At 36.4% G+C, this 15,690-nt stretch overlaps 1 protein-coding gene across 9 annotated transcripts in view; it reads right to left on the bottom strand.

Moving 5' to 3' along the window:
* Dmxl1 (Dmx-like 1) overlaps positions 1-15,690 on the bottom strand; it is a 171,435-nt gene that overhangs the window by 57,426 nt on the left and 98,319 nt on the right. For all 9 annotated transcript variants that reach the window (XM_087592837.1, XM_087592831.1, XM_087592833.1 and 6 more), the window contains 1 exon segment: positions 6,481-6,638. In XM_087592837.1, coding sequence (XP_087448963.1) covers positions 6,481-6,638 — 158 coding nt within the window.

Raw genomic sequence — 15,690 nt, 5'->3', positions numbered from 1 at the left:
AGAATTTCTTTTTTTTTTTTTTTTGGTTCCTTTTTTTGGAGCTGGGGACTGAACCCAGGGCCTTGCGCTTCCTAGGCAATGAACAGAATTTCTAAAAACAATGTTAATAACTAGGAAGAAAATAAAAACATTACATGACCTTTAAAAGTATTTGTCAAAACAAATGGTTAAAGCAGCTGGGAATGCACTATGCTACATTAACACACTGTAAGCATTAACCAATCACAGAAGTAAAATATGTAACCTTATCCATTCACTGAGATCCATAACTGAAATATTAACTGTGAAATTAAAGGCTTCTCATAAAATGTGTTCTTTTGGCTTAAAAGCATTTGCTTGTGTGTGTGTGTGTGGGCATGCATGTGTGGGGCAAGGTCACAGCTAGGTGCTTAATCATTGTCTTCCACCTTCATTTTTTTTTTTCTTTTTCTTTTTTCTTTTTTTCGGAGCTGGGGACCGAACTCAGGGCCTTGTGCTTGCTAGGCAAGTGCTCTACCACTGAGCTAAATCCCCAACCCCCCACCTTAATTTATGAGACAGATTCCCTCACTGAATCTAGAGCTCATGATTTCAGCTATACTGGCTCACTAATAAGACCCCGGGAGCAGCTATCCCAGGTTATCAAGTTATATACATATATAACTTATATATGCCTGGCTTTTAGGTAGGGTAGATTAAGGAATCCACATAGCTCTGAAGAACACGAGGATTCTTCCATCATATGTTTTGTTTCCTTTCTTAAGTCTTTTAAAAGAAAGATTTTTATATGTATGGTGGTTAGGCTCCCTTAGGCTCATAAATTTGAATGTTTAGACAGGATTAGGAGGTGTGGCCTTGTAGTAAATGTGTCCCTGGGTATGGGCTTTGAGGTTTCAAATGCCCAAGTCTGGCCCAGTGGCTCTGTCTTCTGTTGCCAAAGATGTGGATACAGAACTCTCTGTTCCTTGCACCATGCTGCCTTGCTCCCTGCCATGGACAGTAGACTAAACCTCTGAACTGTAAGCAAGACACCAATTAAGTGTTTTCTTTTATAAGAGTTGGTGTCATGGTGATTCTTCACAGGAATAGAACACTGACTAAGATAGTGTGTACATGTATATAAATATATGTGGATGTGCTACATATATGCACGTGCCTCCAGAGGCAGAAGAAAGTGCTGGATTCCCAGGAGTTAACAGGTGGTAAACTCTCTGACATGAATGCTGGAATTAAACTTAGGTTTAGTTTTGAGTTTCTACTGCTGTGAAGAAACACCATGACCATGGTAACTCTTCTGACGGAAACATTTAAGGCTTATTATTATCAAGGCAGGAAGCATGTTTGCAGGCAAGTATGGTGCTGCGGCCAAGAGTGGTAGATGAGAGTTTTACATCTGGATCCACAGGAAGCAGGAAGAGTCACTGGACCTGGCTTGAGCTTAAACCTAAAAGTCCACCCAGTGATACACTTACTCCAACAGTGCATACCTACTCTAACAAGGCTGCATGTTCTAATACTTTCAAATAATGCTACTCCCTACGAGCCTACCACCACAAGCAGTAAGCATTAGCATCCATTGAGCCATCTCACAGTCCTCACATGTTTTAGTGGGGCCACTGCAAATCTGTTCAAATGTTTCTTACATATTCTACTATAACTGACTGTATAAGCTGTATAGTGTTTCCCTAAAAATTGAGACACAAGATGATTTTTATACATTATATGGAGACATTTTAAAAAAGTAATTCGACAGAGCTATATTTATCTTAACATGTTAAAAAAGAAATATTGCCAACCATTCACACCAACTCAAGCAGCCGGGAAGGATGTAAAGTACTTTTCCAGCCCCAAGGGGGAGAGTGGCCAGGATCTGTTCTACAGGGAAAAAAGATCCCACCAATCCTTGAGCTTGCCCTAAAATCGGGCCACATAATCCCTCTACTCTCCAGCCACGCTGAAAGCATCCCTGCCTTCCAAGAAACCCTATATAAACCATGTGTTCAGCCCAGTTCTCTGTGGCTTCTCTCCTGAGCAGAAGCAGCCATCCTCCTGGGTTTTTCCCTCCCAATAAATGTCTTGTGTGAGGTTTGTTGTGCAATGTGACTTTGTTGTATTGCTTTGTTCCCGAATGCCAGAATACCTTTCCCATTCAGGCTGTAACACTTAAACATACAGCTTCGAAAAATGTGTACAGTTGGAGGCTGGGGCAATAACTCGGTTTTATTAAGTTGCTTCCTACATAAGTACAAGGAGCCAAATTCAGAACCAATGTAAAAACAGGTCAGGTATTGTGGTACGTATCTTAGCACTAGAGAAGCAGAGACAGGTAGATCCCCAGACTTAAAGTCCAGCAAGCCTAGCCTACTTTGCCATGTCCAGGATAGGGAGAGATTCCTTGTCTCAGAAATAAGGTTTATAACACCTGAAGAATGACACCCAATGTTATTCTCTGTATCCCCATACACATGCATGCATACCTGCACAGAGATATGCACACACACATACATACATATACAAAAAAATGTACTACTAAAAGGTATAATTAATATTATTTAACATGAAGGTATCTTTTAAAACAATGAAACCTCAACTTTAAATTATTAAAGATATATTAAAGGAAATAACATAAAAAAATAGAAATGAGAAACCTTACTTTTGGCTATCTATGTATTGGGAAATACAGAAACCAGTAAAACCAAAACTGACTTAGAATACTTAAAATATTAGTTACATTGTGATCACAGACTTTTGTTCATTTAAATTTACTAGTTGTAGTTCAAAAAGTACTTGCATTATTTTTAGGTAAATCATGGCATGAAACGAATTTTTTCTGTATACTGGAAAACTGATAAACTTGTTGTTTCACTCTTTTATATATTTTTTTAAAATATTTGTTTATTATGAGTACACTATAGTTGTCTTCAGACACACCATAACAGGGTATTAGATCACAAATGGTTGTGAACTCAGGACCTCTGGAAGAGCAGTCAGTAAACCCCTGAGCAATCACTCCAGTATACTCTTTTACATTTTAAATATTATATCTTTAATGTAAAATTTTTAACATCGGAAATATTTTCATCCTTTCTTCAAAACTACCTTCTATACTCATGTTATGCTTAGCTTTACTAAATTTCTATTTGCATGTGCATAACTTTGAAATAGCACCAATGTTACTATTAACAATTAGCTTTTCTATCACTTCACTTATATATAGTTTGAGATGACTTTTTAGTACTATTACTTTTCAGGACTGTGTTTTTATGTCTTTCATTTTTGTTGCCTATTCCCTCTTTAGATTGTAAAATATCTTATGGGAGACAAGAAATCAAAATAACTACATGCTATGTTATCTGTGTGTGAGATGAATCACAGGCACTAAATGATCAATCACTGACGGACTTGGAAAGGAGTGAGGTGACTGTTCACTTATCACAGCATGCATCTGACATCACACAGTGATGTGTGGAGGGAAGAGTTTGCATTTTATGCAATTACAAATGTATAATTTAGTGTAGAAAATTAAACTTGAGATAATAATTTTATTTAACTAAATACTAGTAAACGCAGGATGGTATCACTATTAAAATAAACGACGTACCATGGATTTAGTGGTACAAGGCTTACATGAGGTTCTACGTTTGATTGTCAAGACTGAAGGAAAAAAGATTGAAAAGAAAAACAGAAACTGAATAGGGATAACAGATGATCAGAACACCCTGACTCCTTGATTCTTGGCCACTATTAAGTATATAATATTAAGATGTCAACTACCTACTCTTTTAATCTTACTTTAGTTTGAAATGAAGAGTACTAATGTGTATAATATATATACTGCCTTAAAAGCTGGTTACATGTTTTTTGTTTTGGTGTTTAGCTTGCTGAGTTCTCTTTATATATTTTGGATGTTAATGCTCTATCAGATGTGGGGACAGTGAAGTTTTTTTTCCCAATCTGTATGTTGCTGATTTGTCTTATTGACTATGTCCTTTGCCTTACAGAAGCTTTCCAGTTTCATGAGGTCCCATTTATCAATTCTTGATCTTAGAGCGTGAGCCACTGGAGTTCTATTTAGGAAATTTCCCTCTGTGCCAATGAGTTCAAGGCTCTTTCCTACTTTCTTGTCTATTAGATTCAGTGTATCTGGTTTGATGTGAAGGTCCTTGATCCACTTGGACTTGAGCTTTGTGCATGGTGACAAATATGGGTCTATTTTCATTTTTCTAGATACAGACAGCCAGTTAGACCAGCACCATTTACTGAAGATGCTTTCTTTTTCCCATTGTACATTTTTGGCTTCTTTGGCAAAGATCAAGTGTGCGTTAAGTATGTGGTTTTATTTCTGGGTCTTCAATTCTATTCCACTGATCGAATTGCCTGTCTCTGTACAAATACCATTCAGTTTTTATCACTATTGCTAACCACCAAGATACCAGACAACCCAATCAAAAATTGAGGTATAGAACTAAACTAAGAATTCACAACAGAGGAATCTCAAATGGCTGAGAAATGTTCAAAGTCCTTAGTGACCAGAGAAATCAAAACGATCCTGAGATTCCACCTTATACCTGTCAGAATGACTAAGATCAAAACCTCAGGTGTCAGCAGATGTTGGCAAGGATGTGGAAAAAGAGGAACACTCCTCCAGTGCTGGTGGGATTGCAAACTGGTACAACCACTCTGGAAATCAGTCTGGAGGTTCCTCAGAAAATTGGAAATAGACCTATCTAAAGACCAGAAATACCACTCTTGGGAATATACCCAAAAGATGCCCCACCATGCCACAGGGGCACGCATTCCACTATATTCATAGTGGCCTTATTTGTGATAGCCAAAAGCTGGAAACAAACCAGATGTCCCACAACAGAAGAATGGATACAGAAAATGTGGTTCATTTACACAACGGAATACTATTCAGCTCTTAAGAACGAGGATATTCTGAGGTTTGCAGGTAAATGGATGGAACTAGAAAATATCATCCTGAGTGAGGTAACTCACACCCAAAAGACATGCATGGTATATACTCACTTATAACTGGATATTAGCCAAAAAAAGAAAACAAAGTACAGAAAGGTCAAGAAGCTGAAGGGTCTAAGTGAGGACATCTCAGTTCCAATTGGGAGGGAGAAGAAAGCAACCACAAGGGAAAAGGGAGGGAAGGACAGAGGAGGGAAAGGGGATGAAGGTCAGGAGAGAGGGGAACATGGTCTTGTATTGGGTGGGAGAAAAGGACTGAAGCCCTGAGAACTAGCAGAAAGAATGGAAACAAGTGACCTTAAGAGGAAGGAGGTTGGGAAGACCCTCTAGAATGTTCCAGAGACCTGGGACGTGAGACTCTCAGGACTCAAAGTGGGGGACCCTAGATTAAATGCCTTACAGTGAGGAGAGGGAACTTGCTGAGCCCACCTCCAGCAGAAAGACAGGGTTATCAAGTGAGGGATGCGGTTGCTATCCTACAGTCAAAGCTCTGACCCATAATTCTTCCTGTCTGAAAGAAATACAGGAATGGGAATGGAGAAGAGCCTGAGGAAGAAGAAGTACAGCGAAAGGCCCAAAGTGGGATCTAGCTCAAGGGGAGGCTCCAAGATCTGACACCATTACTGAGGCTATGGTGTGCTCACAAAAAGGGATCTATCATGACTGTCCTCCAAAGACCCAACAAGCAGCTGAAAGAATCAGATGCAGATACGTGCACCAAACCAATGAACAGAAGCTGCTGATCACTCTGGTTGAATTAGGGAAAAGCTGAGGAGGAGGGCAACCCTGTAGGAGGACCAGCAGTCTTTTTTTTTTTTTTTAAATTAATTATTTTATTTACCTCCAGCCGTTGCCTCCTCCCAGTCACTTCCATCATTCCTCACCCCATTTCCCTTCCCTATTGCCTCCAAGAAGGTGCAATCCTCCCCCCACCCCCCAAAAGCCATTGTGGTCCTCAGGAGTAGAGATAATTACCACATCTTCATTGTCACTCAGGAATAAGGAGTTGGAGGACCAGCAGTCTTAATTAACCTGGACCCCTGAGATCTTTCAGACATTGGATCACCAACTAGGTAGCATACATCAGCTGATGTGAGGCCTCCAACATATATACAAGAGAGGACTCCTGGGTTTGGGTTCAGTCAGAGAAGGTATACCTAACCCTCAAGATACTGGAGGCCCCAAGAAGTTTCGAGCTCTGGTGGGGTGAGTGGGGTGGGGGACATCCTTATGTAGACATGGGGGGTCCTGGGAGGAGGTATGTGATGTGGAACTGGGAGGTTGGGGGTGGACTGGGAGGGGAATAAAATCTGGAGTATAAAAATAAAAAAATAAAGCTGATTAGATGTATGATCAAAATAGTTCAGTGTTGACTCCATTTTATATTGTGGAATATCTTCAAACAATTTAAAAAACTTAAAACTAGCATAGGAAAATACTTAGAAGTACCAAGAACTAATCATTTAGTTTAAACCCATTTGCTCCCATTTGACTACATTTTTCTATGTAGTAATGTTTTATTACCTTGGCTATGAAGTAATCCCAGATACTTAGTTCAGGTGGAATGAACTTCTCCTTGACTGCAAGTGGCTCCTGATTTACAGAGGAAGAGGATACAGGAGAAGATTCTCTGCCAGACACTTTTGATGGACTAATATGTTTGTTTTGTTTTTCTCCTTCAACTAGTAAAGAAATGAAGAAAAAATTATTATTAGAAGTACTATCTCCAATTACAATCTTTACATAAAAGCTAAATATAACTACAAATAGCATATAAAAACTAATATGATTATGAAAGTACAGAGCAGTTTAAAAGCAGATAGAAGGGAAAACAGCTTTGTACAGCAACTTGTGCTTTTACCATATTTCGTCCATTAACTATCTGAATGCCTATTTATCTGTTGTATGTAGTGAATAAGAGATGTAGTATCTGCCTATCAAAAAAAAAAAAAAAATTCCCTCTACAATTTAGTTACAATTGTGACAAAAACTTCCCAAACCCTTTTACTTTGTGTCTTTAGGGGGAAAGGGATTGCTGAACCCAAGGTTAAACATGCAAGCACATATTCTTCCAGTGAACTACCCAATAACCACTAAAAAACAAAATAAAAATAATAAGATAAGATAGGGCTGGAAAGATGGCTCAGCAGTTAAGAGCACTGACGGATCTTCTAAAGATACTGAATTCCCAGCAACCACATGGTGGTTCACAACCATCTATAGTGAGATCTGATGCCTTTTTCTGGTATGTCTGAAGACAGCTACCGTGTACTCATAAAAATAAATCTAAAAAAAAAAAAGTGACAAAATGTAAATACAAATTAAAAATAGTGCCATAGTTCAGACTATTCATGAACAAACTGGTCTCATTATACATTTAAAGTATCTTTATTGGAAGATATTTTAGTATTTTGACTCCCATAATTAAATTATACTTACTATAACTTGAAAAATGGGTGAGAGATAGAATTACACAGAAGAGAAAATGCCATCTTTGTTTTACTTTTTCAAACCTCTAAAGTTAGAAAGCATTCTCTCAGTATTTGCAATAGAAAGCAAAAATTCTATGAGTTTCTAAGCAGATCTGGATGGTTCCAGTGATCAAAGCCAAGGCCCGCACATGCCATGCAATTACTGCATCTCTGAGTTACATATTCACAGGCTACAGAAATGTTTAATCAATACTAACTCATAGAGAAACAAGGATCTCAACCATAAGCATTACCTAATAGGAAAACAATTCACATGAAGGCACAACAATATTCTTCCCCAACGGCTAAAAGATTCACTTACCTCCCAAAATGAGTATGCGTGCCATAATTACAATTTTAATTTATTATTTGTAACTTTAAATTACATCATGCACATGCAATATATCAAGAAACCATAACCTGAGTTTAATGTAGTGATTATGTGACTTTGGAAGAGAGGAAAGGATGACATATTAATACTCTAAGATATTATATGTTAGTGGTTCCACTGGTAGTTCAGGTATTTAAATGATTAAGTTTAGACATTTAAATTTGTATAAACTTTTGCCTTTATTTATATCTATCTGATAATCTACAATCAAGTTTCCAATACACAGTTGTATATATTAGCACATATTCTAAAACTAAAGTGGAATAGGAACAGGATGTAGGCTTTATGATTTATCTAAGAGAAATGGAGAGAGTAAGTTTGGCTAATAAAACAATAAAGGAATGCATGGGGAGAAAGCCAGAGAGAATCAAGAAGAAACATGAATTTTAAAAACATAATTCTCATTTGTGCTCACTGGTTTCCATGTCACAACAGATTTCACAGATATTCCTTCCTTTCCTTGAGAATCCTGATCTGACCCTCCATACATTCTGTACTATGGATTTAGAAATAGAAGTCATTCCCAAAAGAACCAAACAGAAATGAAGAAAGTGTAAGAGGTTATATTATAGCGTGGGAATGGGAAACTAGAGGAATAAGAAAACATTGTTTTCTATAATAATTTTTCTATATTCCTAGATTTGCTACAATAAAGCTATTACTGTGATAAAAACAAACAAATTATGAGGAAGAAGTGAGAAGGGGAAGGATAGTATATATGAGCAGTGCTGAATATATTCCAAGTTCATTATATACATGCACAGAAATGGTCTCAGGAATGGATGATGATGATGATAAAATACAGAATATATGTTGATATATATATATATACACACAGATTATATGTTGATATAATCAATAATACATCAAAAGTTTGCTTAACATTTATGTTACTGTTTTCCTTTCTGTGTGTGAATATATGTACTTATGTGGTGGCTCTGCATGCCTGGGTATGTATCAGATATGTGTACATACATAATGGAAGTCAGGGTAAGCCTCAAGTGTCATTTTTCAATAATGTCACCTACCTTGTTATTTGAATCAGTGTCTGCCACTGGCCTAGAATCACAGTTAAACAGGCTGGCCTGTAAGCCACAAGAATCCATGTTTGTCTTCAGATACCCATCTCCAGTGCAGTGGTTACAATATACCTGGCTTTTTATGTACATTCTAGAGACTGAACTCAGTTTTCATGCAGGCACAGCAAGCACTTTATTGACTGAACTATCTCTCCAGCCTCAGCTTATCATTTTAAAGCAGATATAAAAAAACTAGTACTTTATAACCAGATTTAAACATTATTTCTTTAATATCTTAACACAATAAGCAAAACTATTTCATTTCTTCATTTCAACTGAAAGCTCACATAGCTTTGGGGCTTCTACAGACAATGCCCAAGTACACAAAATTCATAATGAAGACTTGAAACCTTAACCTTGAAATGCAGAGAAGAAAGGGCAAATTGCTTAACTGGTGACTTAAAGTTACATTGAATACAGACTTGGAAAAGATAAAAGTCATTTACGTTTAATAAAATATTAATCCCAAACCTATTTCTTGTTTTAGGAAGACAATTCATGCTAAGGGCTTAGTCTTTTAGAAGCATATATATCATGAAGGGTACTTTAGATATGAGCCTATGTGAACTCTAGAAATAAACTTCAAAGAGTCCAAAAGGAAAATATTAAAGCAGAAGCAAACTAAGTAAAGGTTTTTCTTAAATGAGTAAGATTAATAATTTTTGAAACCTGACATGATACTGTACATATAAGAATGTTTGACTCTCAGGGTCCTCCTAGAATTGTTACCTTATGTAATATATTGTACCTGTTCTATAAATATTCATAGTAATAAATTCACAAGCTGGATATGATGACACATAGTTTTAATTCCTAAACTTTAAAGGCAGAGCCAGTTAGATCCCTTAGTTTAATGTCAGCATGATCTGCAAAGTGAGTTCTAGGCCAGGTAGCCTAGAACACACTGTGAGAACCTGTCTTAAAAATAAACTTCTAAGTATTTGAATAGAAAGTAGTAGAGTCTAAGATAGCCAATGAGCAAAATGATTCACTGGAAGTTACCAAGAAAATACTAAAGCAGTTACTTAGACTTTTTTGTTAAACTGGAGAGAGAAGGAAAGGGGAAAAGCTGGGAAAAGTAAGGCAAAGGGGTGGGAAGGAATGGAGGTGGGGTGGGAGTGGGGAGAGAGAAAGGTAGAGAGGAAAAGAAAGAGGAGAGCAAGGAGTCAAAGTAGTTGGAGAAGGAAGGAAACAAGCTTTACTGCTGTATGCACAGGAGCACACAGATCTAATGCTGGTGAATCAACTATGTTCTGTAGTGTTATATAAGCAAAAGAGCTGTGATCACTGTGCTGGAACAGTAACTCTAAATTATTACAAGTATCAGTTTGGAAATAATATTCAATCCATTTATTGCAGAACTTGAAACTGCCACAAACATCAGAAAAAATGTCTACAGAAAGACAATATACTTAGTTTTAATGACATTATTAAATATTAAATCCACTGAATGAGGCTATCTAGGTCAGACAGATGATATAGTGCTTTTCCTTATAACTTCTAGCTTCATATATCAAAAAGAACAGCCTTAATAGTGGAATAAAATAATAATTTTAGAAATATATATTTATATTTCTTTCAATCCTTCTAGGAAGGCTACTTTTATCACCCATTCTCACAAAAAAGTGTTAAACAGAAAGGGAAGCTTAATATGACACGGCCCTCATTAACACCTAAGACTAACAAACATGAATTCATTTCCCTCTGAAGGTAGTTTTTTTCATGTTTGGTCATCTTTTAAAACCTCTCGACAATGAGATACCAGTGATGAGTGTTTGCTGTGCTCAGCTGTGTTTTATCACTGACATTTATCTTAAATGTGTCTGTCTCTTCTATAAGAAACCTTATTCTGTGGCCAATAAAACACTTAGCTTTCATTTAAGTTCCATATACACAAAGGATTTGGATTTTCTGATCTATATTTAGCATAAATAATAAAAAAGATAATTTTAAATGTCTTCAAAATATGTGACTTTTTTCATTTCACAGTGAGAAGACATGACATGCTTACCACAAATAAAAATAATTTTATATGTTTTTAATAGGGTATTTTTAAATTTACATTTCAAATGTTATTCCCTTTCCCGGTTTCTGGGACATAAGCCCCATCCCATCCCCTTATATTTTATTCTACAATTAGGAGTTACAATTTCCTTAAACTTATTAGGAGAAGACAACCCCTAAGAAGAAAAGGAAATTTTCTGAGGAGCCTGAGGCTGCAGCTAGCTTTACAAAGAGCAGCACAAAGAAAAAGAAAAAGTCCCAGAAAGCACAAGGGGAGGATTAGAACGGATCTGCTTGGTGGGAGGGGCATACCTTATGGTAGCAGCTGCTCCTACCCATGATAAACCCCAATAAAAACATAAAACCAGAAAAAAAAAAAGAGAGAAGATAAAATTCACAGGTTTTATGGCAAATTTTTCTCACCAAATGTATTGTCCTGCTAACTCTTTGTAGAAAAAAAAATTTAAATTTACTCAAATTTTCAACTTAATGATTAGCTATCACAAAGTAACTAAAAATACCACAAGCATATACAATTACCATAATTTAATTATAAAAATTAAAATCTTCATTAATATGTGGTATAGAATTCACAAAGAAAAATTTTATTAATATTTAAGTTAGTAAGTTTTAATTGATGAAGATTGACACTCTTACACACTGCTAACAGGGGACTGTACAGGTAGACAGTTGTCTCTTCAACTTGTCTCAGTTCAGGAAGCCATGTTAGGCTTCCTATATTTTCAAATGGTATTGTTCATTCTCAGATTTCTGACAGGTTTGAAGACTAATTATAGTCTCATAGCCCAACCAGGCTATTTAACATTGAAAATACATATTTAATTGGATAGTTTTCAGATAGTATACAAGCTAGCCAAGATATAACACATAGATTTTTAAGCCTTTCTTAAGCTAGGATAGATAACAGAATGTACTATTTAATTGTTAGGTGTATTTTACACTTTATAATTTCAGGATGGTAATAATTGTGCTCAGTCTACATTGGAGAGAGAAAAGTTCTTTTTTTTAATTAGACAGAAAGGGTGAATTGTAGTTGCTGTCTGTATGCAGGTGAGGGCAGACACAAGATAAGACAAGGCCTGTGATTGGGTAGAGAAAAAGGATGGCAGGCACAGAGTTTTGAAGAGAGGAGAAAGGAGAGAGAGGAACCATGATGGAGGGGGATGACCCAGATCTGTGTGGCCTTAAAGGGCCACAGGTAGTTATGAATATTTCATAAGGGATAGATTTTTATAGGACAACTTGTCTTATCTAGGTGGGGAGTTTACATTAATATTAATTGGATTAGAGTTTATTAAGAGGATGTTTTGTGGGGTGAGAATTTACTGACATAAATCTGATTGCTAAATTACGAATTTACTGAGTTTTGATTTTAAGGGGTTACTGAGAGTTGTGACTATAACCACAGTGGGCAGATGCAGGGGATGTGAGCAGAGTCCACAGCAAGAGGGTGCCTAGAGCTGGGCTCAGAGAGTAGCTGGCAGGAAGCAGCATGGGATGGTGATTGGGAGCTTAGAGGTTGAGATGCTTTGTTGATTGAAATGAAAATTTCCCGCAGATGCCATGTGGCCCTATGGTGCTGGAGATAGCATGAGTTGTTAGATTCTTTTTAAATATGAACCGCAACAGTAAATTATGCGTGTATATTATTAACTTTTTGCTTAAGAATCCTAGGCTGTCATTCCTGGTCAAGTGGCCATGAGGACTACATAAGAAAGCTACCTGAGCATGAGTTAGGGAGCAATCAGGAAGCACAGTTCTTTCATGGCTCCTAGCTGCTGTTTTCTGCCTTGAACTTCTCTGAATGACTGATCTAAAGGGAAACCAAATAAACCCTTTCTGCCACAAGTTATTTTAGTCAGAGTGTTTTTATCTCAACAAAAATCAAAAAGTAACAGTCAGTAAAAGAACTAGAACAAAAGAAATGTAGAAAATCCTACAATTTAGTTCATGAGATCATTACTTCAAAACACTTAAGAAGAGAATTTATACCAGAGTAAGAAACACAAATACCAAACTTCAAATGCCTTTCCTAGCACTAAATTTGAAAACACTTCTTAGAAAACATACATTTAGGGATTCCAAACAAGTATTTCATTTTTAATACATAGTATTTGGATACTGATTAACTAGGAAAACAAAGTACTTTTCTTTTCCTTGTGATAGTTAATGTCAACCTGACAGCATCAAGAATCACCTAGGAGATGGCCCTTAGTGAACATCTTGTGTTCACTAAGATGTTATTAGGGATAGTGACATTTCTGGCTGGGGTCCTAGCTTATGTAAATAGAAAAAGAAAGCAGACACTCTACTCTTTACTTCCTAAGTGCATAAATGATATAGCCAACTGTTTCGAGTTCCTCCTGCCTTTACTTTATGCCATGATGACTTTATCTTAAACTGTGAGCTAAAATAAACACTTTCTTAAGTTGCTTCTGCTGGGGGATTTTATCATAGCAACAGGAAAAGAAATGAAGACAAACTCCTTGCTCAACAATGTACACTGAATATTATTTAATACAATTAAGATCTTGAAACATTGTGATTGTATTTTGCAGCAATCCAAACCCAAAGCATTTATCTACAACTAAAATTCCTTAGATTGCTGTGCTGCATTTTGTGTGCTTTAAGCAAAACAACATGTTTAAAACCAAGATTTCAGAGTTTTCTTTTTTTTTTTTCTTTTTTTCCCGGAGCTGGAGACCGAACCCAGGGCCTTGCGCTTGCCAAGCGCTCTACCACTGAGCTAAATCCCCAACCCCCAGAGTTTTCTTTCACAGGACCAGCCATCATTCTGTTGTTTTCTCCTGGATGCTACTGGACATCAGCTTTTTCTCCTGGCTTTTCAGAGTATTTGCTTTCCAAGACTGGCTGTTTCTGACTGCCATTACTCCATAATACACTGCTTCCCTTCCCTTCCCCCTTAGTCTCTCGATCCTTTCCCTTTACTTCTTTTCCTCCCTGTTCCCTTCTAAACTAGATTAGTTTTGGAAACAAATGCCTGTCTTAAACAACTGATCAATCATATAAGTGCACTTAGTATGACTTCCATGACTACATCCAGTTTCTGCATTCTCAAAGATGGATGAGTATAACTTAAGTTGGATATATTTACATCTAATTCTATAACAAGGTAACTGTGTTTTTAACATTTGGTTATCACATCCCTAATCCAAAAGGGTAAACATACAAATAATTTTTGGTTAACTTGATTATTTTTGATTATTTGAGAATGTTTAGTATTAACATTTACAAAGATTCTAACATACAACTATACAATGTTACTTCTGCCTTGAAGCAACAAATTTTAGTATGTAAAAAAGAATCAGACTGAGCTTTGTGTAAGGCTCTTCATATTTACCTGTGCTCAGCATAAATTCGTGAACTGGACTACTGATATGTCTCCGTGGTAGAAGCTTGCCTAACATGCACATGGTTCTGGGCTCGGTTTTCAGTTTCAAAGAAAAAGGATGAGCTGGGGCTAAGATCAAACTAACAATATACTTTTCATCTTAAAGCATATAGTAACATTGCTTAGCAGAACTTATTCCTTTCAGTATTTCATAGTAATAAAACTGGAGTCTTAAATAATTTTTCTAAAACATTAAAATAGAGCCAAAATTAATTTACTGGTTATTTACTTAATCATTAACTTAATGATCTATGAGTTTAACTCCTGTTAGTTTTGAAAATTTTTCCTTGAACTCAGATATATAAAAAAGACAGTCAAGGTGAATTTCACAGATGTTAATTTTAATTTATGACAAATATATCATGGGAAGTAACAAAATTGTCAAAACTAACATGTTTAATATTTAAATAAACAGGTAACTATTTGATAAGTAACTTTGCACTTAAAATTTATAATTTTCAGGGGAAAAGGTAGAAGAACAAAAGGATTACTGAGACAAATGTAGTGGGTATATCAGTACCAGGTGACAGAGAGTGAAGTCTGTGAAGCAGCTATATAAGCACTGGACCTTTCAATAGAAGAGCAAACTTTCTACTTCAGGACTGACAAAATAGGACTTTAGGGGTTGGGGTAGAGGTTTCACTACATGTAGCCCTGGTAGTCCTGGAACTCACTACATAATAGGGCAGGCTAGCTATGAACACATAGAGATCTCCCAGTCTCTGCTTCCAAAGTGCTGGGACTGAAAGACCTGGCTTAAAACCTATTTTTATATCCGAATTTTACTGAAATACAGCCATACTTCCTTAATTTTTGCTACTTCTACTTTGGTACTACCAAAGAAGAGTGAGCAGTTGTGAGATACCAAATGGGCTCTGTACCAATAAATCTGGCTGAAGTCTGCTCAAAATTATGAACTGAATTTGCTTGACTCCCAGCATTCAAAACAAAGAACTTAATCTGGGTCTATTTTGAGGTTGTATCCTCCTTTTCCTGAGTTTTTGAAGTGGGGAAAAGTACATGGATTAAAAAGTAACAGAGAGGCAGATAAATGAGCAAATAGTTTCAATGTGAGGAAAAAGTAGAAGCTCAGTTACCAGGACTTTTGTTCTACAGTCATGGGGTTATAGCTCTGTGAAAAATAGATGCCATTGCTTCTTATAAGACTACTGAGAATAACCACTTTTCTTTCTTCTATCATAAAACAATACTTAAAAATCTAAAAATATTCCCTTGTCAGGGTATGAACTCTAACAGCAATGTTTTTGAAAACCTTCAAATTTATTCTATGTACGTGACTGTCTCACTTGCATGTACGTCCTTTTGTTTAAATATGTCTGTGAATCATGGGGTGCT

The sequence above is a fragment of the Rattus norvegicus genome, chromosome 18 (assembly GCF_021556685.1).
Source record: "Rattus norvegicus strain SHRSP/BbbUtx chromosome 18, alternate assembly SHRSP_T2T, whole genome shotgun sequence".
NCBI lineage: Eukaryota > Metazoa > Chordata > Mammalia > Rodentia > Muridae > Rattus > Rattus norvegicus.
This window is presented reverse-complemented; position numbering and strand designations above follow the sequence as displayed.